The 26464-nt window shown below is 39.4% G+C and overlaps 2 protein-coding genes across 2 annotated transcripts; one reads left to right on the top strand and one right to left on the bottom strand.

Annotated features, from left to right (window-relative positions):
* Positions 1-4478: 4478 nt before the first annotated feature.
* LOC104428895 (polygalacturonase) lies at positions 4479-6460 on the bottom strand. Its single transcript, XM_010041818.3, has 4 exons — positions 5993-6460; positions 5398-5687; positions 4847-5075; positions 4479-4697 (listed from the first exon to the last, which is right to left on the bottom strand). Exons 1-4 carry the CDS (start codon positions 6458-6460, stop codon positions 4479-4481), a joined length of 1206 nt encoding a protein of 401 aa, XP_010040120.1.
* Positions 6461-22378: 15918 nt separating this feature from the next.
* LOC104416730 (polygalacturonase) lies at positions 22379-24936 on the top strand. The gene is given in 5 exon segments (XM_039311300.1): positions 22379-22506; positions 22508-22850; positions 23276-23565; positions 23844-24072; positions 24712-24936. Coding segments are annotated over 5 exon segments (1215 nt in total).
* Positions 24937-26464: the final 1528 nt, after the last annotated feature.

Genomic DNA, 26464 nt, shown 5'->3' with positions numbered 1-26464 from the left:
TAAGAAGCTCTAGTTCGGCATGCTTAATGAGCCTTTTTCACAAATAGAAATTGTTTTGATAAGAATTTGTCTCCTAAAGAATTTGATAATTAATGATACATCCCCAGGCAAGATGACAACTTTGTGCCACATGATACTAATTGATATCGAATGTTTTTTAAAGTAGTCGAACTTAGCTTGATTAGTTTGTTCAATTAATGCTGCAATATTGCCAATACATCTCTTGATGCTGTCCTTAATGATATTTACTCAAGTTGAGTTTGACAGGATTCCCTAGTGAAGCTATGCAGTTTCCAAGGGGTTAGTGAGTGCTTCCCTAAAAACCACAAGGGTTAATGTTCAGCCTTAAAACCATGTCATCAATAAGTTTCACGGTTAGCCTTAAACCATGTCATCTCCAAAAGTTCATGGTTAGCCTTAAATTATGTCATCTACAAAGGTTTATTGGTTTTCCTCAAATCATGCATTTTCAACCAAGTCAAAACCCGTTGTTACACGATGAGACTTCATTTCTTTTTTTTTTTCTTATGACACAGTGTGCTTTTGTAACTCAGGGTTCCTCTCTCTTTCCTATGACACGGTATGCTTATGTAGCCCGGGGTCTCTCTTTCTTCTTATGACACGGCATGTTTCTGTAGCCCAAGGTCTCTTATCTCTTTCTTTTTTATGACACGGTTTGCTTCTGTAACCTGAAGTCTTTTTTTATTCTTATGACATGGCATGCTTCTATAGCTTGAGGTTTTTCATTTTTCTTACAACACGGTGTGCTTCTGTAGTTCGGGGTCTTTCCTTTTTCCTATGACACGACGTGCTTCTGTAGCGTGAGGTCTTCCTTTTTCCTATGACACAGCGTGCTTCTGTAGCCTGGGGTCTTTTTTCTTTTTATGACACGACATGCTTTTGTAGCTCAAGCTCTCTCTTTCATCCTATGACACAATATGCTTCTGTAGCCCGAAGTCTCTCTATCCTATGATGCAGCGTGCTTCTGTAGCCTAGAGTCTCTCTTTCTTCTTAAGATACGGCGTGCTTCTGTAGTCCTGGGGTCTTGCTTCCACTTATTGACACGGCGTACTTCCATAGCTCGACCTGGTGCGAGCCTATGCATCTAGGGTCTCTCTACCGTCGAATTAATTTAGGTGTCTTCTGTCTTTGAGTGCAACCTCTTCGATGCTACATTCAAAGAGGGGTAGCTGTTAACACATATTTTAAAACAAAAAATAAAAAACAAAAAAAAAACAACAAAAAAAAAAACAAAAAAAATGCTTAAGGGTCGGGTTGGGCCGAATCTGACCTTGGCCCTGCTTGCCGCTTGCCTCTCTTTCTCTTATACGGCCCAAGCCCTCTCCCTTTGGCCCAGCCCATGCCTTAGCTGTCTTCCTCCTTTGGGCGTCCTTTGCATGCACCTGCAAGAGAAGAGACAGCGGAGTAGAGCATAAAGTAGACGGCACCACAGGGAGAGCAGAGGAGGAAGCAGAGGGCATCGTAAAAAAAGAGGATTGGGAGAAAAACTATGAGAAAGAGGAATTGGGAATGGAGGGAGCGGGAGAGAGGAAAGGAGAGGAGGAGAGAGGAGAGCGGACCGAGGCGACCACCGCCGACGCGTCTTCGGGTCACCATTATCGCCACCGACGCATCTTCGAGCCGTCGATTGATGTCAACCGTCACCATCTCCTCGGAACCCAGGTTGACATTTTGCCAAACACTTGGTGTGCATGTGTTGTATCGAGCTAGCTAGAGATCCCTCGACCGTTTCGAGTGAGCCCCATCCCTCCACCCATCCCCGCTGTGTTTTCAGTCATCCCGACATGCCTCATTAGCTCCCCAGATTCACGCTTGGGTCTCGACCGAGCCGAAAACTCCCCGGATCCGTAGCGCACGCAACTTGTTTGAAGAAATGCCTAGCTAAAATTCCCCATTGTTTTCATTGTTTAGGGGCTCGACCACCTCTCTATTTCCATCTCTCCCTCTCTCTCTCTTCTAGGTGTTGATTAGATCGGGTCCCTGGAGCTGTGTTGCTAGAGCTGAGGGAAATGACGTTGCGAGTCCTCGTGCGGGTCGTTGGAGCTCGCCTCGAAGCAGCCCTTGTCGCCGCTGCCGAAGCCCCTAACCTTAGAGGTTGAGATTAGTTCCCCCGCTTGCCCAGTTGAGGCAACACCGTTGGAGCCCAGTAGAAGAAGTTGCCGATGCTGCACACAGTCACAACTTCCCTTGGTCATGACTAAGTAGTTGTGGACCAAGGGGGAACAGCTCGAGCTGGGCTAGATCTATGATCTAGCCCGCTCGGCCGCTCTTACTCTGCAGACCAATAGCCTAGAGTTAGTTTGGGTTGTGGGCCTACGGGGAGCCCTTTTATTGCAAAAGGAGGATTGGGCCCATCAGCTGGGCCTCAATCCAGATGAAACAAAGGCCCCCAACCGGGTCGGACCTAGGCGGGTCTGACCGACCCACCCTGATAGAGTCAAACCCAGATCCTGTCAAACCGGACTCGACCCGGCCTCGCCAAGAAATTTTTTTTTTTGAAAAGAAAAGAAAAATCTAAAAATTAAAAATTTTTTTTCTAAACTTTTTTTTGAAAATCTAAAAATACAAGGTTTGGTTGGGAATTGCCATGTCTTGCCATCTTGGTGTAATTAGGCCTTTATTTGCTCATATATTGATTATATCGCATGTTTAATTTGCATATTTAATTACATTTGCAGATATTTAATTACACGTGCTCGATTTTACTGCAATTAGGATTTTGGTAGCTATGATTATTATTTTAATGATTGCGCACCTGCATGATTACATTACATGTTAGTTGATATGTGTAAAATCAATTCAAACTGCCAGACAAAAATATTTTCTTTTAATATGAACACGATTAGGTATTGAAAGGTTACTAATTAGTCAATTAGTGTAATTAAGTCATCGACCCTAGATTTTTTAGTTGCGTAGGAAGTGGGGTACACTCACATGCCTCATTTGGTTTCTAGTCGACCTCAATATGATAGTGGCGACTCCTTTTTGTGAAAATTCTTAAGAATATTCCAATGTCGCGTGAGGTATGAGCTTGGGAGAGTTCGTACCTAATCATGGGCTTTAGGTCTGTTCTTTAGGCAATACCCTATAAGGTAAATTTTAGAGATTTTATCGCGTTTGATCCATGGTCGATAATTTTCGATCCACATTTGTGCATCTTCAACTCGTAGGCGACTTTCAGTTATCATAAAAATCGCAAGATTTCAATTACGTGTCCCGAGTATAATTTCAATAGAAAATCGGGTTAGTGCCGTCCGACGCAAATTTCGCAATCATGTGGAATCACCAACAATTCAATTACGTGATTTTGTCGAATCGACCTATATCCAATCACTAATCAATTATAACAAGTGTCATATTGATCCTTACCGATTATTATGATCGAGCGATCGTTTTTTGATTGAATTCTCAAATCTGTCGTGTTTATATCCCTTAATGGCTTCACCTAATAGATCAGTTAGCTCGTGAGTGGCCAATTTAGAAAAAAAGGACCATAGGCGTGTCGACGAAATGCCCATTCCATATATTCGGGACAGGTTGAATTTTCAGGATGTCTTAGAAGATAGCCAGGATAAGGAAGTGATTTTACAGTTGATAATCCAAGGAAGTCGCTCCACCGAAACATGGAGCCACAAGATCCGGGTGCGTCACTGCTATTCATCCAAGACGCTTCAAGTGGACTCAAAGTTGGATGGTTCCAGAAAAAGCCAAGGTGGTTCAGTTTACCTGTCTGAACATCGGCAGCACAGCAATTCTACTGACGTTGACAACTTCAGGAATTCGCACAACCCTTGAATGCTCAAGAGGGAATGAGATTTCTTTTTGGGACTTTATGCGTCCTTACCCACCGCACATTCTATTCTGATGCTGAAGGTTTCCTCAGATTCATGCGAAGCAAGCAATATCCGGATGTAAATACTCAGCTTCTTGCTTCTAGGAGCAGGTTCAAATTCTTTTACCGTGCTTTCGGATATTTCTTCAACTAGATTGGTCATCTTCTATTCTTTAACTAATGACGTGTTTGTCAAGGCTGTACAATTTTGTTGGCAAAATAGCTCTTTTTTCTTTTACCATAGAGGTGGAAATTTAGAAAGTAATCGGGAGAAGATTTTGGGTGCATGATGATATTGTTTGTGTATAATTCCTGGGGAGATGCAAAATCTTTCCTCAAATATAAGGGAATGACTTATTGAGGTTCCATGATGTATCTTGTTCTGTACAGAGCATATTCTATCAGTAAATTGTGCATTTTCAGCTTTAGCCAGAAGAAGTTCTGGTTACCTGCTGAAAGATTAAGTCCAGTGGAAGTTGGAGCTTTTTGTTTTGCAGTGGTTGTTATTCTGATTGAACAATGGGCATAATGAAAGAAAAAAAAATGAAACGTGCTTATTTGCATATAAGCTAGCATGAAATTAAAAAAGAAACTTCAACTCTTGACTGAAAGAAATTTATCAAATTCAGAAACAACTTCTCGGCACAACAATTCCTCTGCTGCTGCCTCCAGCATTCTTACAGTAAGAAGTGGCTTGTGCAGTAAGGTGCTTGAGTTCTATATTCTGCAATGCAATGCCTGAGCACGGATTTGTCGGGCTACAGATGAAATTCATAGCAACTGGTGTGGCCGAGGTTCCTTTGATGTTCCTGTATGTAACTCGGCTAATCTTCACACCTGAATTCTGCAGAGAGAATAAAACGAGTGATACGAAAGGAAATATAAGTCACTGAGGTTGATGATGGTTTGTTCAGAATCGTGGTCAACCAAATTTCATCCAATACAAATGAAGATTTTCTTCGATGAAGATCTGCTGAAGGGTTAAGCAAGTACCTGATTAGGGCAATTTGTGTTGCTTGGACAGTAATTTTGGTCTATGATGATGGGGTTAAACACATTTTTCATGATGATGTTCCTGAAAGAAATGGTTCTAGCAAATCCAGTGCTTGGCCTTCCCCATGATTTGATCCTCACTCCATTCTGAGTTCCTGTGAAAACTGCACCTGTTACTGTCACATTCTCAACTCCTTCTTCATTCGCATTACCTGCCAGGCTTCCAACACTGCATTTTGTTTTTGTCGAATTCCACACGTTATTTAGTGATATTGTTAATGTAAAACAACAAGACAGTTAAAGAGAAATTTAGTAGATCAGTTGAGCTACTGATTTCGGGATTGGATAGTCCGAAGTCGTAGACGCGATAATATCGAACCACGTTATATAGAATACAGTAAATTAGAGATATCCTCAGTCCGTATGGAGGTCAACTATTTTACGGAGAAATCAAATCGATGATAACACAAATAAAACCACTCCGTATGAAAACTTGACAGGAATCAAAAGTATATCAATCTCTTCAATTGCCAACGATTTTATTTGTGTACCTGATGCCGTGCCCGGGACCACACACAACACGCTGGATCCAGACATTCTTGGAGCCTGGACCAATGGAGATGCAGTCGTCACCGGTCATGAAGGAGGAGGAGGCAATGGTTACTCCGGTGGAAGACCTGATGTGAATGCCGTCGGTATTGGGGCTTTGCGACGGTGCTTTTATCCTCACGTTCTGGATAAGCACATTCATGCAGTTGTTAATCGCCATGTGAATATTCTGGCTGTTCATGGATGTTATGCCACTGATCACGACATTGCTCGACCCTTCCAACGATATTGACTGCCCAAAAAAACACATGAAAACGAACAATATGATTATCCTGTGTCATTTGGGCAGCTGATTGACTATTACTGCAATATGTCGAAAATCGCCAAGCAGTTCAGGAGGTGGCTACCTTCACTTAGCCGTATGATGATTGTCATTCGTCAAACAATGAGGCCGATATGTCAATCACGCTATGTACTAGCAAGCGCAACAGCCGAATAATAAAAGAAAAGAAACTCAAGCGAAATGAAAATCGATCACTATATAATATACATAAAATGCATGGGCAAGTTAATCCACACAAAGTTAGTAGACCTCACCCTAGCTCCCACGGGGCAACTCTTGCCAGAACTCTTGCAAGCCCAGTAACCAGAACCTCGTGCATTGAGAGTCCCTCCATGAACCGTAACCCTCGTTACCTTATTGAACAATATCCAATACCCCGAATTCCCCAAACTCCAGTAATTTGACGGAGCTATTAGAGTCCCCGCGATTAGAAACAAGATCCTATTCTTGCACGGTCCAGTGAACACCACCGGCTTCAGCACGAAGTTTCCCTGCGGGACATAGACCGTGGCCGGCACGGCCGAGCCACAGGCTGACGACCACACTCTTTGGAATGCCATGGTCGAGTCAGTCCTCCCGTCCGCCTTCGCCCCGTAGCTCAGCACATTATACGAGGCTGCTTCCGATTGTTTTAGAGATGTGGCCACAATGAGAAAGAATGATACTAAGAGAAGCCATGAACTGTTTATGGAGCTATTAATCACGAGGAACGACTTTGCCATTTTCTTAGAGTTCTGATGGGAAGTGTCACCGACGAGTTGGAAGAAGAGAAGGAGGCTATTTAAACCCTACGGCGTGGTATAATATAAGATGCGTCTTCACATGTTAATGTGATAATTTCGCATTATTTTTATAAATTTCTATATTTCCATTTTATGTTGCATGTATCTGATGAGTAGAATGTAAGTGAATTAGATGCTACGCTCACGTTATCACGTACACGACGTAATTGCATGGGACGTACGGTGGTTCTGTGCTGTCTTTTCTTGCATATATTATGCTCTGAGGAAGTCCACGAGAGTGAGCTGTACCAAATAACATGGCTAGGACAAAGTTTGTGGACCGAGCATCCACGGTCAAAAGCAAGAACGTCCGCGAACATGGAGAAGCACGTCATGGAGGATACGTCCTATTAAGTTGCATATTGTTCAGGAATTACCATCACAAGGCGTCACAGATTATAAGTCAATAGACATGATGATGTCGAATACATTTTGTATCTTCAAGCTTCCATGCCTAGCACTTGATAGGAGGACAAAACTCCGATATGCACCCGATACATGTTCGATGTGAGGATTTGCAGAAATCAAAGATATAGAAAGAAGTGAATCCATATATACAGATAGAAGGGTTGAGAAATCGACATCGGCATGCTTGTCCTAGTACCGTACGAGAGTCAAGTGCGCCGTGGTTTGTTCTGGAAGTTTTAAGTTATCAGAGAACGATGGAGGACACGTGGTATCTCTGGTCCTGGAGACAAGGTAGACAACTGTGTTTTGTGGTTGCTTAGCATCCGAGGTTGCTTAGCGTCTGAGTTTCTTAACGCATGACATCACCAGTGAATTTAATGCGCATGTTCTGGCGTTCCTTTGACGATGAGTCACACAGAGATGAGCTCACTTATGTGTAGTTAGACGTTCATGTCCATATAGAGGAAGGCCATGTGAGACCTGAAGAGATTCCGTAGAAGATTAACGAGCGTCAATCTTTGCAACCGTACGGGCCACTACATAAAAGACAGCCTTCATTACATTAATATTTGCCTAACAAAACTTAAAACCAGATTGATCTCCTATTGATAGAGAAATAAAATTTATCTGTGGCTTATTCAATGCTAGAGCAATGTTCACATCGTAGGATTGAATGATTCGATTTGCTAACCAATTTGCACATAAATTTTCTTCCCCAAAAGATAGCCCTTTTAGCTAAAATGGGGCGATTAATCAAGGCAATGAAACATCTTATCAACCTCAAAAATAGGATAAGACATGAGTTAAAGTCCGATTGGATGGCCTCAACGTGAATTGTTTGCACTTGGAGGCGTGTGACATCAAACCCTTTGTTGTGCGTGAATTCCATAAATATTAGTCTTTTCCTCAACCAATACCTCAATAGATTGTAGTTGATACTCTCAAGACACAATTTTGACTTAAACAAATAGCCCGTGGTGGAACTGCCCTCTCTGGAGGCACCCCTTCGATTCCATAAAACTGGAATTAGTAAATTTCAATCCAGCTCTTGGTTCTAGGTGTGGAATCACCCACTTGGGCTTGATTGATTTCTTATTTAGTTTTTAATTATTTTATTTCTTAAAAATATGTATAAAAAAAAAAAACTAATCTATCTCCCATTTCAGAATTCACTCACACAAATAGGCACACATGGCTCCTATTTCACTCGCGCACATGAGGAAGATGACAAGAAAAAAATCAAAATACAACAGTGTTTGCTCATTCCAACCAAATTGGAAAAATCTTTGTAAAACCTACAACGTTACATGTAATGCACTGATTATAGAAATGTCTTGATTATCAATGACATCTTCCATTTCGTCTTGAACATTAATGACAATTTTAAAAATAAATAAAAAATGAACATGCCACTAGTTCCACTGACTTATGAACTAAACCGGACTTCTCGGTTTGGTCTAGTTTGAATTTAGGAGGCATCCGTTTGGTTCCTGATTCCAGAAACAGGGAATCAGCCCCTCTGATTGGGCTTTTAGTTTCTGGACAAGAATTGATCCCCTAGTTACAGCTCAATTCAAAACATTCTGTAATGAGTGGCAAACCCTTAGCGTAACCCTTAAAGATACACATTGATAGTCCCCCCCCCCCTTTACTTTAAGAAAAAATATTTTAATCAAACAACTAATGGACCAGCCGGTTCAACTAGCTTGAACCGGTAGTTCTATCTAATCCAATCAAACCAACCAAAGCAATTGGTCTAGACTGAATTAAATTCAGTTGGACCGGTGTTTGGTTTCATTTCGGCTAATCTGAGGCTCATGGTCATAGCACAAATACATATGGTGGGCCACTTCTCAGCGAAAGCAAGAAAAAGCCCATTTTTGCCCATGCCAAACCGTTTCATAATGTGGAAGTCCTTTTCCGACTTTTATTACAGGAAAAAAATTAAACACCGTGCGGGGAATCAAGCCGGTTCATGCCTATGCTGGCAAAGCGAATGAACTTTGAAGGATTAGTTCAATAGACAATATCCGAAGTATCGGAAATATGAGAATGCCCATTCATGTCTACGCAAAGTAAGGCTTTACAATCTTTCATATGTGTCTACATCATTAGCTTCAAGCCACAAGTGGGAGAAAATATAAATTCCAAGTGTTCGACAATCCATTTTTCCCCAAAAGCTTGGGCAGTGAGGAGACGGGCTAACGATGCATTTATGACATAACACCAACGACCAGAAAACAGAATGAACAAAGAACAAGCAGAAATGGTCAATGCCCCGAGTCTTATTGAGGGGTAAAAGGACTGTGCATGAGGATGCATTTCACTGACACCCGTGTTTGTCCTCTTCCATCCCAAAATTCAACGTGTCGCTGTGTGGCTTTGGGAACCATGGTCCATATTGCTTAACAGAGTCTGATTCTTGACTAGAAGAAGAAGAGGAAAATCCTATGCCGGACACCAGGACTGCTAAAATTTGACACGGAGGGACACTTAAGTGTCAAAAATTAAGAAAGTGACACTTAAGTGCCAAAATTGGAACAAAATGGATCACTTAAGTATCAATCCGGCTAAAATTTGGCCAAAATACTGATGTTGCGATTTTCCATCGTATAAGTGCAAAACGGCATCGTTTTGCATACTGACATGGCTAGACAACGCAAAAACAACATTGTTTTGGTGCTGAAGTGATAAAAAATTAATATAAAAATTAATTAGATCAAATTTAAAAATAAAAATAAAATATTAAAAAAAATTAAAAAAGTGGCCACTAAGGGCTTTTTTTAATTTTTAATTTTTTAAATATTAGTATTTTTTAATTTAAATGTTTTAAATAAATTTATTTTTAAATTTTTAGGAATCGGTTAATCCAAATGAAACAAAATTTAAAGAAATTGGAATAATGAAGCGTTCTTCATTCTCAATTTGCATTTCATTTCTTCTTATCCAAGTCACCAAACACCATAGTAAACATGAATAAGATCGCATCCCCATTTCACTCTTCTTATTACTAGGTGTTGGAAGCCATTTGCCTTTCTCGTGCTTCTCAGTTTTCGTGGTTCTTTTCCTTTGTTTCCCTAGCTTATCATATCATGTACGTCTTTGATTATACTTTTGATGAAGCGGAAGTTACACTTATTTTAACCCCAAAAAAAAAAAAAATTAGAAATACATTATTAAAATATATCTTAATGTAATTTGAGAAATGGGGGAAAATGGTTTATATGTTACTCCAAATTTGTTTGATTTACAAGTACTGACAAGTGTACTATAAAAATAAGGATTTTACAAGCATAACAGTCTTTGGGCTATTGTGAAAATAACAGCTTATTGTGAGTTATAAATTCTTTAAGGAGTAGATCCCACAACGGTTTATAATTATTTAATATTTGGTTTTTTTGTAGTCCAGAATAAATTATTATTTTCATAGCAAATTAAAAATTAATATCCAATCAATTCTCTAAAGATAATATAACTCAAACACCACGATTAAATTCTTTAAGGAGTAGATCCCACAATTTATAATTATTTAATATTTCATTTTTTTGTAGTCCAGAATAAATTATTATTTTCATAGCAAATTAAAAATTAATATCCAATCAATTCTCTAAAGATAATATAACTCAAACACCACAATTCAGTTCCAAGTCCCATCATCAGTAGTGCTATCATTGAACAATCAAGAAACCCACCAATAGGTAAAGAAGTCTACTTGTTTCTCAGTGTTGGAATCCCTTATATAGATGGGTTGGAATATTGAATGCGGCCTACCTTTTTTATATTTTCATTTTTACTGTAGCTTTCGACGTGAGTACAACTAGTAGTTGGCTGGTAAACCCTGGGGTGACGCTAGTGGACGACCCACTACCCCGACGTCACGCTTAAGATCCCGTGCATCCTGCGAGATTCAAACTCCTCCGTCCTAAGTAGACGTCATGGGAGCTCTTATCCAGCCAGGCCACTGCAGGCGGTGGTTAGTCTAGTATGATCTTTTGCCAAATACTAAACATGGAAATTTAATTAGGGAGGTAGATGGGGCCTGTACAGATTTGAACTTAGGACCTCCAGCTTTGGGATCACAACCAACTGTTATAAAAGTATAAGTTGTTAAATAAAAGAGTGTTTATTATTTAAATATTCTAACAAAATCTATGAATATATGCACTTATGCCATTTGAGTTGCTGTGAAAGCTACTTACATCGAACTGAATGGGACTGACAAAGGATATAATAGGGTAGAAGACCAAGAAGAAGACAAATAAGCGAGCCTGAAAACAAAGAGAACAAGAGGTCGCATGCTGCAACGTTACACATGGTTATACGAGTGCGAGAAGACGAGATTCACGCTCTGTTTTTGAACTGGTTGAGATCGGCGCATTGCCGGCGTGGTTTATAGCGGACCAAATTTACCAAACATCCGCTTCAACAAGGTGAACAGATCGACGACAGCCTCTTCGCTGTTTCCGCTGAAGATTCTTTATGGACAAGGGAGACTTTCCTAAATCTTTATCCAACAAGATGGTGATTATATCAACATGGTCCTTGTCATTTTTTAATTAAGTTTTTGCCTTTTCTTTTTGTTTGTCCCACTCATTCGGTTAATCAGAATGAAATAAAATTTAAAGGAATTGGGATAATGCCAAGTAATCGGACTGATAAATATAATTAAAATTTCCATAATCGATAAGGTTCTTGTACTTTGAAACATGATTGCAACTTACAATAACAAGAAGGAAGTCGATGCAACTCATTTCAAAATTTGCCCAAGAAAGGAAAATGAAAAAAAGAAGGAGAAAACTATTGTGCCATACTTCTTTATTTATTTTTGGAAAAAATTCAAATAAGGATATGAAGTGTGGCCATTTTCTAAAAAAAATGATTCAAAGTAAACAATGTTTCAACTAAGGGCTTGAAGTGATTATCTTGGTCTCAATCAAGGGCTTCAAGTGATAATATAGTCCCAATTAAGGGTTTGGCAAAACATGAGCATCTCACATGCCAGTGATGCCACCATGATGGGGCATTTTCGTCCACATGCTTTTTTTTTTTTTTAAAATTTTTCTCTATTCATCATCCTCCTTCTTTGTCTCTTCGTTTCATCTTCTTCCTACTTTCATTTGGTGCTTAACTTTTTTTTTCCTAAAAATAAAGAAAAATGAAAAATCACACCAACAATATTTGCAAGAGAACGCAATCACATATAAAGCCTCCTCCAATCAGTCAAAAACAGACCCTCCCCCAATCCGTCCTCCAGTGGAACCGGAAGCCCCAATTTGCCGGTGAAACCCCATGAGTCATCGCCGTCACCTCTGGCTCAGTCACGTTTCCACGGAGGATGTACCAGAGTGGCGGCGACCGGCGAGCGTCGATGCTTTAGGTGGTGAGGTCAAGAAGGACTCATCTGTGAGCGTGCACGTGTGCAAGAGTGATCCCTATTGAGAGGATGCCACAAACATTTTTTTACAGAATTTTCCCACCTCCCGCAAACATCCCATCCTATATAAACGAACAATTCTCTTTCACTTCTTTAATTTTCAGTGAATTTCAAGTCAATACGTTTATTTAGTTTCTTATTTATTTTTGTTGTAAGCACAAAGGGACGTAATTCTTTGTCTCCATCCTAACCCATCTTCACTTGAAATGGTTGGGAATTTTGATTGTTGCTTCTTCTGGTTCAGTTGTAAGCACGAAGGGACATAATCATCTTTGACTTATTGATAATTTTCGCTTCTGCTGGTTCAGGTCGATTATTCAGTCGAACTCTTTTACAAGTCGATCTGAACTAGCCCAGATGTTGCTTTTGCTTTGTGCTTTTGTTTGAAGTGAAGGGGTTTCATTCAGTGTGCTAAGGAAGAAGAAAAGGAGAGAAAAGGAAGAAGATGAACTGAAGAGTCGGCTGAAGGAAAAGAAAGAAGATAGGGAAAGCAATAATAGAAAGAAAATTTAACCTTGGAGAAAAATGCCCTTAACCGTAACTTGAAAAGTGTAAGTGAGATGCATGTGCTCATTGAAGCCCTTATTTAAAACTGTGTCGATCACTGTAGATTCTTATTTAAAATAATATTATTTAGATGTTTTTGAAAAAATGACTACTCATCTGGCTCTTATCTGAAATTCACTTTATTTGTTATTTTTTGTGGTAACTATTCTTCGATATATGGGAAATCCCTTCTTGTTAAGCATAGTAACAGACGTTTCTTCTTATTCGTTCCCACCCCGGTGAAAACATGGTAATGAAGTGTTTTTCATCCTCAATGTCCATTTTCATTTCTTCTTATTCAATGTCACCGAACACCATGTAATGAAAAGATAACTTAACTTGCACTAAACCCAAAAGAAAACAAGAACCAGTATTATTTAGGATAAGAGCATAGGAGACAAAGTCCAAGTTAGGCAGCATAGATCCCGAGTCAAAAAAAAAATTCATTAACCTAGTTGGCCAGATAAGAATTAGTCAAAGTCCAGTTGGATGGCCTAAAACATTTATTGTTTGCACTTTTTTTTTGGTCAGACTCGTTCGCACTTGGAGTTGTGTGAAATCAAACCCTTTTTTTTTTTGTATGCTTTCTTCAAACGCTACCTCAAGCGTTTGTATTTGACCGTCATAGTCAAAATCGTAAATGCGTGTGGCCGTTGTGGATCCCAATCTTTAAGAAATAGCATGTGGTGGTGCTACGGTGGCTCGCACACCTACGGATGAACTCGGTGGTCATGATTTAGTTCAAATATTCTGTAACGGGCGACCAAGCCCTTATACTAATCCCCTCGAGGGGTACGTTAGTCGCCCCTACTCAACCTTTTATCTCATGAAAACGATTTTGATCAAACACTTAATGTTGCTGAATCTAGATGTGGCCAGCCAGTTCAACTAGTTTGAACCTTCCATTCAGTCTAGTTAAACCTAAGAAAACAATTTGTCTAGACCGGATCAAATTCCGTTGGGCTGGTATTTTCCAAAAATATTTGGGTGTGAATGATAATTATGCTGTTCCAAAAATCAATTTTTGGCTAGAAATTAATTTTTCTATTTCTATTCCTCGGACGAGTTTTGAGCAAAAATACACATTAGACAACCATACAAAATATCTATTCCTAAAATAAAAATTTGTTTCATAATGACGCAAAATTTCTCCCTCTCATGTGGCAGTTGGAGGTGTCAGTAGGTGGGGAGGTGGCCGGCGAGGGATCGGCATATGGCATTTGGTGACGATTGGGTGACAGGCAATGACGGGAGTAAACGATGAAAATAGTTTTCATTTCTCATTTTTGTTCTAGAAATATAAAAATTTTAACTTCTTTATTTCTAGAATAAAAAATTGTTCCGGAATAGAAAAATAAAATTGCACTGCTAACAGACTTCTATTCTAAATCTATTCTTGGGAACAGAAAAATAGAAAAATAGAGAAGTGAAATGGTTAAAGTATGGGCTTATTTTGGCTAATCCTAGGCTCATATGATGGGCCACTTCTCAGCGAAAGCAAGAAAAAGCCCATTCTCTGCCCGTGCCAAACCATTTCATAATATGGGGAACAAGACCCATTCAGGAAAAATATTAAACACTTCGCGGGGAACCAGACCTGTTCATGCCTATGTTGGCAAAGCGAATGAACTTCGAGGGTTTAGTCCAATAGACAACATCCGAAGTATCGGAAAACTGAGAATGCCCATTCATGTTTATGCAAAGTTCTGCTGTACAATCTTACTGATGTGTCTATATTATCAACGTCAAGCCACAAATTGGGCATGCGGGAGAAAATATAAATTCCAGTTGTTAGACAAACCAATTACCTCTTAAAAGCTTGTACGGTGAGGAGAGATGAGCTAACGATGCATTTTTAACATAACACTAGCGACCGGAAGACAGAATGAACAAAGAACAAGCAAAAATGGTCAATGTCCCAAGTCTTATTGAGGGGTTAAAGGACTCCGCATGAAGAAACATTTCACTGACACCCATGTTTGTCCTCCTCCATCCCAAAATTGGCTTTGGGAAGTCCAAGCTTAAAGAAATGATTCCTGAAGAAGAAGAAGGAAGAAGAAGAAGAAGAAGAAGAAGAAATAGAAGAGGAAGAAGCGGAAGAAGCGGAAGAAGAAGAAGAAGAAGAAGAAGAAGAAGAAGAAGAAGAAGAAGAAGAAGAAGAAGAAGAAGAAGAAGAAGGAAGTATCATTAGTGGTAATGGCTGATATAAAGTGGGAGCGTCGTACGAGTGGAAGCTCAGGCATAGGGACCTCTTGCTGAAGAGGAGGAGTAGGATTAGTGGTAATGGCTGATATAAAGAAGAAGGAGCGGAGGAGGAGTGGAAGGAGGAGGGAGGAGGAGGACCTCTTGCTGAAGAAAAGAACTTCCCTTGAAGAAGAAGAAGAATGGGTCTGGATGCACACACCATAATCCCACCATCAAGGTAAAGCTTTCAGATCCACTTGAATCTTGAGTGGGCCAAATGTTAGCAACAGCCACTTTGAGGAGGTGAACACATCAACAGCTTCTTCGTTGTTTCGGCTAAAGATTCAATATGGACAAGGGACCTTGTTGCTGGCCGGGTGCAGTCGCTATCTTGCAAACGAGAAAATGAATTTATCAGCACGGTCACTTGGACCATTTCTCAAAACTACATTATGCTTAGGGCCGTACTAAGAAAGTTATTTATGTTGGAATAAGGTTCAAGTCTACCAGTCTGTTAGAATGCCTCAGCTGCCATTTGCCAATGTGTAACTTGCGGGGATATTACAAGACTGTCCGGATGAAAGCCAAGAAACCTAAGTTCAGTGAGTTGGCGGACCATGAATGGGATGTGAAGACGGCGGAGGTGCAAAGTCATTTGACTTTGATCTACTATGAAACATTTATGTATGTTACTATCAGATCTAATCTGAACCCACAAGCTATCTAACGAGAAGATGATCATATCAACATGGTCACTTGGTGTAGATTTTTCATAACTATATTATGCTTAGCGCCGTCGTAAGATAGTGACTCCTGCCATTCGTTTAATTCCTCTCTTGGGGAAAGTTACGGACCGTCGTGACGAAAGCCGACCAACCCGAGTTGTATGAGTCGGCAAAATATGCAGTGGAGACAAAGACGGCAGCGATGCAAAGTCATTTGCGACAGGACCATGGAGAGAAAACCAACATTCAGTAATTAAAATGAAATGAGTCGGCAACATGGACCGATGTTTTCCACTCATCTTTTGTTTGTTCGGGCGAAAATAAGTTAATCTTGAAAAAATCATCGCTCTACAGAAATCTTATCGTTTCCCCTAAACACAAAAATAGTTTTGTCGCTTGTCATTCTTGCGTCTCCTTCTTCCACACTCTCTGTATCTCTCATTATCTGATTTTGTTGATCCCCATGATCTCTTCTGCTCTTATCCATTTTTGGGTGAAGACAAGATAAAAGGATTTCTTCTTATTTGTGTAATCTCCACTGTTGGTTCTACGTATATTGTTGGAGCTGGAAGATCAAATTGGATTTGTGATGCTTGTGATAACAAGCCTACTAACTGCTTGCTACAATTTCTCAAAAAATCTGAATTAAATTCACGGTAATCTTGCTATTAGTCGTGTGAATTGAAGATGCATCAATCCATCACAAAAGTATCATATGAAGCATAGGAACCAAGCGATGCGATAAAGTGCTCTGGAAAAGATAATTTTTTCCCTAATGAAAAACATGTATCAGTTTTCTATTTCAAATGACCAAATATAAGAAAACATAATATTTTCCTGGAATGACTTATTTAAGAGTTTTTTATTTCCAATTACATTACAATTTCCTTTAAAAAAAATGGAGCCTCAAAGCAATCATGAGCCCTCTTTTTCTATGTATGTTCTTAGGTTGTGCCGTCCCATTTGATTTCCATAAATTTGTGACATATTGCTTTAACAACTTTTGTGTAGACACTCGAGTAAAGGAGAGAATTACCAAAAAAGTCATAAACTTACTGTAATTATGCCAATTTAGTCATAAACTTTTTTGGCCAATTTAGTCCTAAACCTTTACAATTGTGCCAATTCAGTCCATCCAACCAAAATTAGCCGGTCGAATGCGACGTGGACACTAGTCATTGGGCGAACATTGACGTGGCAATTTTTAATATTTTTTAATATTTTTTTAGAATTTTTAAATATTTTTAGAATTTTTGAATTCTTTTTTTTTTTCTTTTTTTTTCCCTCTTTTCTTCTTCCTATGGCCGGCCAAAGGCCCACTAGAGGCTAGGGCTGGCGAGGTCAGCCCGACCGGCCACTAGTGAAGGCGAGCCTCGCCTAGCGATGGCGAGGCCACCGTCGCCACATCTGGCGAGGAGCCGTCACCAAATTTGGCGAGGTCAAGCCTCGCCGCCCACCGGAGAGGTCGACCTCGCCTTGGCTAGGCGAGGCCCTATCGGATCTAGGGAGGCTCGACCTCGCCATGGCTGGGCGAGGTCGAGTCTCGCCGGATGTGGCGATGGCAGCCTCGCCGTCCCGGGCGAGGCTTGCCTTCGCTAGTGGTCGGTGGGGCCGAGCCTAGCCAGTGGCTGGCGAGGCTAACCTTGCCGACTCTAGCCTCCGCCAGCGGAAGAAGGAAAGGGAAAAAAAAAAGAAAAAAAGAATTAAAAAATTAGAAAAAAATATTTAAAAATAATAAAAATTGCCACTTTAGCGTCCACTAGACAACCGGGTGTCTACGTTAGCGTCCGACCGGCCAATTTTGGCTGGATGGACTAAATTGACACAATTGTAAAAGGTTTATGACTAAATTGGTAAAAAAGAAAAAGTTTATGACTAAATTGGCACAATTGCAGTAGGTTTATGACTTTTTTGGTAATTCTCCCCGAGTAAAAGGATCATTTGTAGGTCAACTATAAGGTTGAATATGAAATTTGATCATGTGGATAAATCTTGAGATACTTATCATTTATTTGACACAACATTAGCTGACCAAATTATTTGTTTTTGTTATGTTATAAAAATGGTTAATATCGTATGTCAATTGAAAAACCCATTTAGGTGTCTCTACCTATGAATTCACAAATGATTAGGCTTTTCGAAATAGATCTAGCGATAAGACAAATAACATAGCCACAAAATTCATCATATGACAATTGTGTATTGATAAGTGCACATGTATATGTAAAATTTTGTTGTGCAACTACCAACTACTCTAATTGAGTAAAATGTTAAATGACTACGTGATTTAATATTTATATATCTAATAATCTAGTTCATGCATAGGCCAGACTTTCAACCTAATAAAGCTAATAAGATGCCCAAAAAGATTTGAATTCAAAACCCCATGCTCTAATGCCATGTAATTTTGCTGTCAATATTAACCGTTCAAAAATGTTAAATTGTTAAATAAAAACGTGGTTTAATACATAAACATTCCAACAATATATAGACATAATCAAAAGCAATACATTCTCCCTTAAATTAATCACGCCCGTTCTTTTTTGTTATATTTAATATCAGTATAATAATCTTTTTGGTCTAAGTTATGACCTAAAATAACTGGGCTACATCTTCTCTAAAATTAATCATAATGGGCTACCAGTATAATCGTAATGTTTTATGACCCGATTTTACGGCTATCGAGATTTCGAAAGGGTGTTTTTAAGAACCCTAGCAACGTCTGCTTATCTCTTACTTATAGCGTTGAATAAGAAAGCTCGGTTGATAAGGTCAGCTTTTGCTTTCGGGTTAGGCCATCAAAAGCAATGCATGTCCGAGTACGAAGTCTTTGAGAGAGAACCGTCCTTGAGCGCCTTTGTCTTGACACCGAAGTACTCCTTTCGGTCTAAAATATGGGAAGGGGATTAGTGCTCAATTAAGTTAACCAAAGCAGTCGTCCCCAAAAAGGTCAAAGTGATTTGGAAGAAATACAAATTGACCCGTTTTGTAAGGTTTTGAAACGATTATGTGATTGATGAGCAAAACTATAAACCGCACTTTTTCCTTGTTTTATTATCTTTTTGCTACGAATGCAATGTGCAAGTACGTACGCCGTAAGTACGAATTCTGTCGAGGTCTTTTGATGAGTTTTACAAATATTGATGAGATGAAGAAATTTGCAAAATGAAAAAACGGGTTTTGTTAACATAATCGGTATATTTCGTGTTATGTGTAATCTATACTATAATAATGATTTTTTTTTTTATAATATGTGTAATTAATAAGTGATTCGAGAATACTCGTCAGCATAATCATAAATAAAATATTTGTACTATTAAACTAGGCAGAATCTTGTTAACCCTAGGTGTTGAAAATCCCTAGGAACATAAGATATATTCACACATAATTGTTACTTTATATTTGAATTGCTTCGCATTAAAGGGAATTTATGATCAACAGGAAAATTATCAATTCAACCCTAAATCTATCATATGGATATCAATTCAAACATGAACTTTCAAATTTTCCCAAAATAATTCTACACCTTTGTGCGAATAGTGTGGTCCTTCCACCCAATTGTTGCAAAAAAATTGATTACATGGCGATTCTCATAGGACGTCATTTCAAATAAAGTTGTCAACATCAGTGTGCCATGTGAAACAGATATGAATTTAGTCCTAAATTTTCTAATTTTGTTAATTTAGTCTTAATGTAGTCACTTTAATCAATTTTCACTAGAAATTGGTAGTGTAATGGTCGAGTCATCATTGGCCATCCTGCCGGCCGTCCTACGTAATACACCATCGCATTAACAATTTCCGATGAAAATAAATCACAAAGATTATATTAGAACTCGTGCAATATTTTAAGACTAGTCGGTGAATTTGAAAATTTGAAGTTGAATTAACATACCTACAATAAATTTAATACCGAATGCATAATTTCTCTGGAAATCGAGGTGAGAGCGTTCCTTGGAAAGTTGGACCCTCGAATTCCAGCATTAATGAAAGTGGTGACCATAAAAAGCAATGTGGGTCTCGTGGGGTTCTGAACTTAATGATTGGAAGCACCTTACGTGTCGTCATTAAGTCCATTGGATCCAAGCTCAACACATGCATCGAATGGAACAACAATAATGGGTGTGGATATTGCTGAATGACTAAGTTGGGTGTAGGATATGAAAATTGAATTCGAATAGTCAAAATTCTCGATTGAGGAAACACATGCGGCGCCGTACGAAGCGGTAATTCACGTGCCGACTTTTGTCACGACCATCTCCCGTAGTCTCTCGGTTCATCAGACGTGCGGGTGTGAACGAACCGTCATAACAAAGCAGAGTATAGCTCAAAGCACTTGATTTCCTAATTTGGGAAATTGTCCGTATTGGAGAAAAAAATTAAAAATAAAGAAAGTTCTGTCCATTTGTCGCACATTCGAAGCAAACACATGCCCTCTTTCTCCATCGTGATTCTTCGCGTTTTACTCTTCTAGGACACGTGTCCGGAAAAGATGAGTTTATTTAGGAATAAGCGTAGTATGCGAGGAGGAGAAGTTAGCTAGTGCAATGTATGTAATTAGGGTTTGCCACACGAGTTAATAATTAATTATTGGGCCACAAAGACAATATTCTCGACGGACCACCAGTAGTTATATACATCTAACGCCTCCACCTTTTGCAAAGCAGAATCCAATTATTGAACCTAGTATAGGTAATATTTCTATATTGTATTTATTACAATTTATAGGTTTTTATTATATTTTAATGAAGAATGCTAATGGAAACGTGTTATACCTAGAGATAAATCACTTCAACGAACAAATCCTAAAAGGGTTGTATCCACAATGAAAAGAAAAATACAAGATTTTGGTTTTGGGAAAATCAAGGTGATCGTCCATATTATACATTAAAAAACACTTGACTTATCCAAGTAAAGCACTTGGATTATCCCAGCCCGTCAATAAACATGTTAAGTTTACCACAAAAAGCCGCGTGTCAAGTTTAACTATAACTTCTTCTTTTTGAAAGTTCATGTATAACTTTAATAGGTTCCTAAACTGAATGATTTCTCACCAAAAATAAGGGGAGGATCAAGCGATTCTTATAAAAAGGTCTGGTGCTATATCTGTAATTGAATCAACAGATTTAGAACCTTTGGTCCGATTCCTCAGTTGTATCATTAGATGACAACCATGGAAAAAGGAAGTCTATAAAGAACAAAAGCGTTGTAGAGCCATAGGCTCGATTGCTTCGCATATTCTATCTTATCTTGCCACTAATTAAATAATAAGTTCATGAAGAAAATTGTTTAAAAAGTCATAAATCTATTATATTTTTGCCAATTCAATCATAAACTTTTTTATTTTACCAATTAAATCCTTAACCTCTTCATGTTTTGCCACTTGAGTTTTTTTTTTTTTTTTTTTTTTTTTTTTTTTTTTGTTCAGCACTTGAGTTAATATGACCAAATTTAGCTAAACCACCGGCGTAGACATTAGTCATCTTACGTGGTATGACTAGTGCTAATGTAGACAATTTTAATAATATTTCAATATTTTACATGAAAATATTAATTAATATTATTTTTTTTAAAAATCTTTTTTCTTCTCTTCTTTTTCTTGTTGGTCACTAGGCATCAGCAACTAGCTAGAAGTGAGAGCCTGTGAGGTCAATCTTGCCAGCCTTTAGCGAAACTCACCCCCGTAGGCCACTGGCGAGGGGTGAGCAAGGAAGGTCAACATTGTCATTGTTGGGTGTGAAGAAGGTCAACATTGCATTGCCACTGGCGAGGCCCAAGAGTTGGTGAGATTGGCCTTACGTAGTGACGGCAAGGCTCCCCTTCATCGAGCTGGCAAGGTCGACCTCGCCAGTGGTTGGGGAGGGCAAGCCTCGCCTAGCCAAAGATGAGGAGCCAATGTGAGGCTGAACTCGTCGACCCTAGCCTTTGGCCAATTGTCGACTATCATCGAGGCTTAGTGATCAGCTAGATGAAGAAGGGAAATAAATAATAAAATAATAAAAATTCAAAAAAATTAAAAATTGTTTATGTCAATGCTGGTTTCACCTACACCACGTAGGACAATCTTGATTCATGTTAACAAGTTTCGGTCAAAATTAGATGGATGGATTCAATTAGTAAAATTAAAATATTTAAGATTGAATTGGTAAAAATATTATAGGTTTGAGGACTTTTGGACAATTTTCCTTAAGCTCAAGGGCTTCCTGAAAAATTAAAGTGCCTAACCGGAACTAACAAGATTATTAAAGTACCGGGAAGTTTAGTGAAGGCGCAGATACGTACTTGTGGACCATAAACGCAAGAAAAGTCCTCCAATTCTTTCTTTTTTGGGCCAATAGCCTGGTCCTCCGATTCAATCAATCGATGAGCAGCTTTCTTGAGTCGTCAACTTCGTGCAAATTCATGCACTTGAATCCAATTCAAATCCTATAAACACCCCAATTAACCGTCTCTTTACTCCCACTACTCCCATTACTCACCTCTCTTCCAACTGCCATCAACTCCCAACTCTCTCTCTCTCTCTCTCTCTCTCTCTCTCTCTCTCTCTGCGGGCCAAGAGAAAATGGCATTTTCAATGAGTAGCCATAGCACTCTTGGTGTGGCCTCACTTCTCTTCACGGTGTTCTACATTGCCATGATCAGCTCACAAGCAGCAATTGCCGTGAGCGCAGCCAAGTACAACGTCGTCTCTCGGGGCCAAGCCTGATGGGGTCACGGACTCGACACAGGCCTTCGTGGGCACATGGCTCGCGGCTTGTGGCTCCGAGATGCCAGCCACCATCAGCGTGCCGGCCGGGCGGTTCCTGGTGGGAGGGGCCACCTTCAGCGGGCCGTGCAAGAACAACGCCATCCGGTGGCAGATCGAAGGGGTGATCACGGCTCCCGCGGATTATAACGTGCTTGGGAACGTTGGGACGTGGCTCTTGTTCCAGCACGTGGACGGCATGTCAATCTCCGGCGGGGTCCTCGATGGGCAAGGCGCCGCTTTGTGGGCTTGCAAAGCGTCCGGCAAGAGTTGCCCCGGTGGAGCCACGGTACATACAAATACATCTAATGTCTAATTTCATTATAATCACACAATAATAATGACACGAGTCTCTCCTAGTAGATGTCGATCTCCATCATGCTCATGTGGCTAGAGTATTTTGTGTAAGTAACTATACTTTTCTAACACAGTCCAACTTGCACAAGAACACTAATAGAAACAAAAACGGACACATCCGTAATCTTCAATAAAATTTAATCTTTTATGAACTTCTTGACCAATCATCGAGTGCAAGATAAATAGAAAAATTATTTAGCCTAACTATCACAATTAGGGTTTTTCTTGCTTGTCAATCAACATGTGTCCTCTTTAGTGACACACACGTTTTGACTTATAGTTACTTAAAAGACAAATGTTATTTTTATTTATTACTAATTTTTTGTTGTTGCGTGCATGCATCCGAATGCTCTATAGACAATTGTCTTCAGCAACTCAAGGAATATTGCGGTAAGCAAACTGACGTCGCTCAATAGCCAGTTGTTTCACATTGTCATCAACGGATGCCAAAACGTGAGGTTACAAGGAATGAAGGTTTTTGCGTCCGGTGACAGCCCGAACACGGATGGTGTCCATGTCCAATTGTCTTCCGGTGTCACGATCATGAACTCAAAAATTGGAACTGGTGATGACTGCGTCTCGGTCGGTGCCGGCACTACAAACCTCTGGATCGAAAACGTTGCCTGTGGCCCGGGCCACGGAATCAGGTAATTATACTAGCTAAACCCCAGGAAACAAGAAAAAAATCTACAACTCGAAACTATTAAATCTGATAATTGACTCAGAACACAAGAAATTAACAAGTACCACATCAAGTGGCCAAAATGTTAAGTCTCTTCGGGGATCTTACTCTTGCTTTTGATTTCCTCGCAAAAATCAAAATATTCTACCATATTTAGAAAGAAAAGGACGTGATTCGAGTGAAAGATGGTAATTAATATTTTCAGAAATTATATAATATATTGGATCATGGTTTTTTACACAGCATTGGGAGCCTAGGGAAGGACCTTGAAGAGGCAGGGGTTGAGAACGTGACGGTCAAGAACGCTGTGTTCCGAGGGACACAAAACGGGTTGAGGATCAAATCTTGGGGCAGACTCAGCACCGGATTTGCCAAGAACATCCTCTTCCAACATGCCGTCATGTCCAACGTTAATAACCCAATTGTCATCGACCAAAATTACTGCCCCAACAACATCAATTGTCCTGGTCAGGTATGTGTCGAGACATTAATTGATTAATTAATTTAATTGTTCGCGTGTAATAAAGACTAAAGAGTCTCTTCTTCATTAAATTGAAAGTTGACATAGATCACCATAAATTTGGACAAGTTCTATCGGGTTAGATTAATAATGACATGTAGATTTGGTAACCGTTGTTATAAACAATAGTGCGTGCAACCTAGCAATGAGCCTAGGGAAAACAACATGATTGAATCGATCATACTAAAATCGAGATCAGTTCATTCTACCATGATTTAATCATCACAAGAATTCGTTTAATAGCTAGTAGATTAGTCCAAAATGCATGCAACTGCGATCAAAACCATCATTGAGTGAGATCATACAACCTATTCTTGTTGTAAATTTCATCTCTATTTACATCAGTAAGGAAGTGAAACTACTGATTTCTTTTTCTTTTCTTTTTTAAATCAATTACATCGATCACGGTTCATATGTCATGCAAAACCTCAAAAAGGACTAGCTCAAATGCTCCATTAGACCTGAGTTCATTGCAATGAGTCCACGCAAAATTTTCCTCTTCTCTTTATCCATTTGTCCGCGTCCATTTTAGGGTCTATATACACAGTTTGTCTATTCTTACCGCTTCTAACATTGATTTCATCCAAACAGTTTTCAGGCGTAAAAATTAGCAACGTGACGTACCAAGACATTCATGGGACATCAGCGACCGAAGTGGCTGTCAAATTTGACTGCAGTCTGAAGAACCCATGCGCAGGAATAAGATTAGAAGATGTGAAGCTCACCTACAAGAACAATCAACAACCGGCTCAAGCTTCCTGCGTCAATGCTGGTGGATTGGCCTTTGGCCTGGTCCAACCCTCCAGTTGCTTGTAGTGCAAAACATTGAATGTGATCAACCGAATGTTGTAATATATGTACTGTGTAGAAGTAAAAATCTATAGTGGTGGTAGATTGCATGTATCTTGTGGATATTGCTTGAGCCTGTGGCTGTTTCCCAGCTTGATTATGAAAAGGCTGGTCTGAAGCCTGGCCTTGCAATGTTAGCTTTGTATTGATTGTTTGTTGCATTCAACTGACTGATGAAATACACAAGGGTTTAAGTATTAGATACTGTTGAAAATGACCCCCATATTTATTATAATAATATTCAAAATAGTGACTATCGATCACGAAAATGATATTGTTTGATTCAGAGGATCCTATTATATTCCTTGAAATTTAAGTTTCATGTCGCACTTAAGGCAACAGGCCAAAATAACATAGCCACAAATTAATCATATCACAGTTGTCTAATGATAAGTGCACTTATATATAGACATGATCCAAAACAATCGACTTAACACTTGAATTTTTGTTATATTCAATCTCAGTATAATAATTCTTGAACTAACTTATGTCCTAAAACAACAGGGATTACACCTTCTCTACATTTTTTGGACCCATCATAATCTCACAATGCTACGATCTGATTTTACAGCTAGCGAATTTATTTTAGAAAATGATTTTAACAACCCTGACAACGTCTGCTTATTTTCTACTTACAGTTTTGAATAAGGAAGCTCAATTTATAAGGTCAGCTTATGTTTTCTTGGGAGGCCATCGACCGAAGTCTCAGCGGCTTTAAGAAAACCGTGCTCAATCGAGTATCAAACGTTACTTTAAAGGAATTTATTTTGAAGGAAATATGAACTTGCACGATTGCACAATGGCTTTTTTTTTTTCTTAATTAACTTGCACAAAGTGAATTTACTTTAAAAGGAATGTCAGAGAAAATTGAGAATGCCCATTCATGCCGATGCAAGCGTTCTGTTCTACACCTACAATGGGTCTGCATCATCAACTTCAAGCCACTAATCGAGTATGCAGGAGAAAATATGTATTACAGGCGTTAGACAAGCCAATTTCCTTCAAAAGCTTGAGCTGCGAGTAGATAAGCGTACAATGCCTACATAGCATATTACTAACGATGGTGATACATGAAGAACAGATTAAATGAGCAGAAATGGTCCTGCCCCGGGTCCTATTTACAGGTAAAAGGACTGGGTGAGGAATATCTCACTGAATCTCAATGTCCTCCTCCATCCCAAAAGTCAACATGTGATGTTGTGTGGCTTTAGGATCCGCGGTCCATCTTGCTTAATTGAACTGATTTTTTACTAGGAGAACAATAAGAAGACCCTATTCTTAGTCGTGGTGGTTGATATAAAGTGGGAGCCTCGCGCAGCGAGTGGAAGCTCGGGCACAGGGGACTTCTAGCTGAAGAAACCCGATAATTTGTCGTGTTTTTGGCCTTCTCTTGGGATCTAAATGAATACAACACAGTCCCACCATCATCAAGCATTCCATTTCCTTCCTATTGAACCTGAACCCAACGTCTTATCCGCTGCTTCAAGCATACATC

This window comes from Eucalyptus grandis, chromosome 1 (assembly GCF_016545825.1).
Source record: "Eucalyptus grandis isolate ANBG69807.140 chromosome 1, ASM1654582v1, whole genome shotgun sequence".
Lineage (NCBI taxonomy): Eukaryota > Viridiplantae > Streptophyta > Magnoliopsida > Myrtales > Myrtaceae > Eucalyptus > Eucalyptus grandis.
The sequence above is the reverse complement of the archived record's forward strand: the minus strand, read 5'-3'. Positions and strand labels throughout refer to the sequence as shown.

Bases quoted from the DNA above. Each gene is read 5' to 3' on its own strand.
- LOC104428895 (XM_010041818.3), bottom strand. From the start codon at position 6,460: ATGGCAAAGTCGTTCCTCGTGATTAATAGCTCCATAAACAGTTCATGG. The intron at 5,688-5,992 runs GTGAGGTCTACT...TTTTTTGGGCAG, and splicing joins GTTGCCCCGTGGGAGCTAGG to TCAATATCGTTGGAAGGGTC. The intron at 5,076-5,397 runs GTACACAAATAA...AACAAAATGCAG, and splicing joins GGTCCCGGGCACGGCATCAG to TGTTGGAAGCCTGGCAGGTA.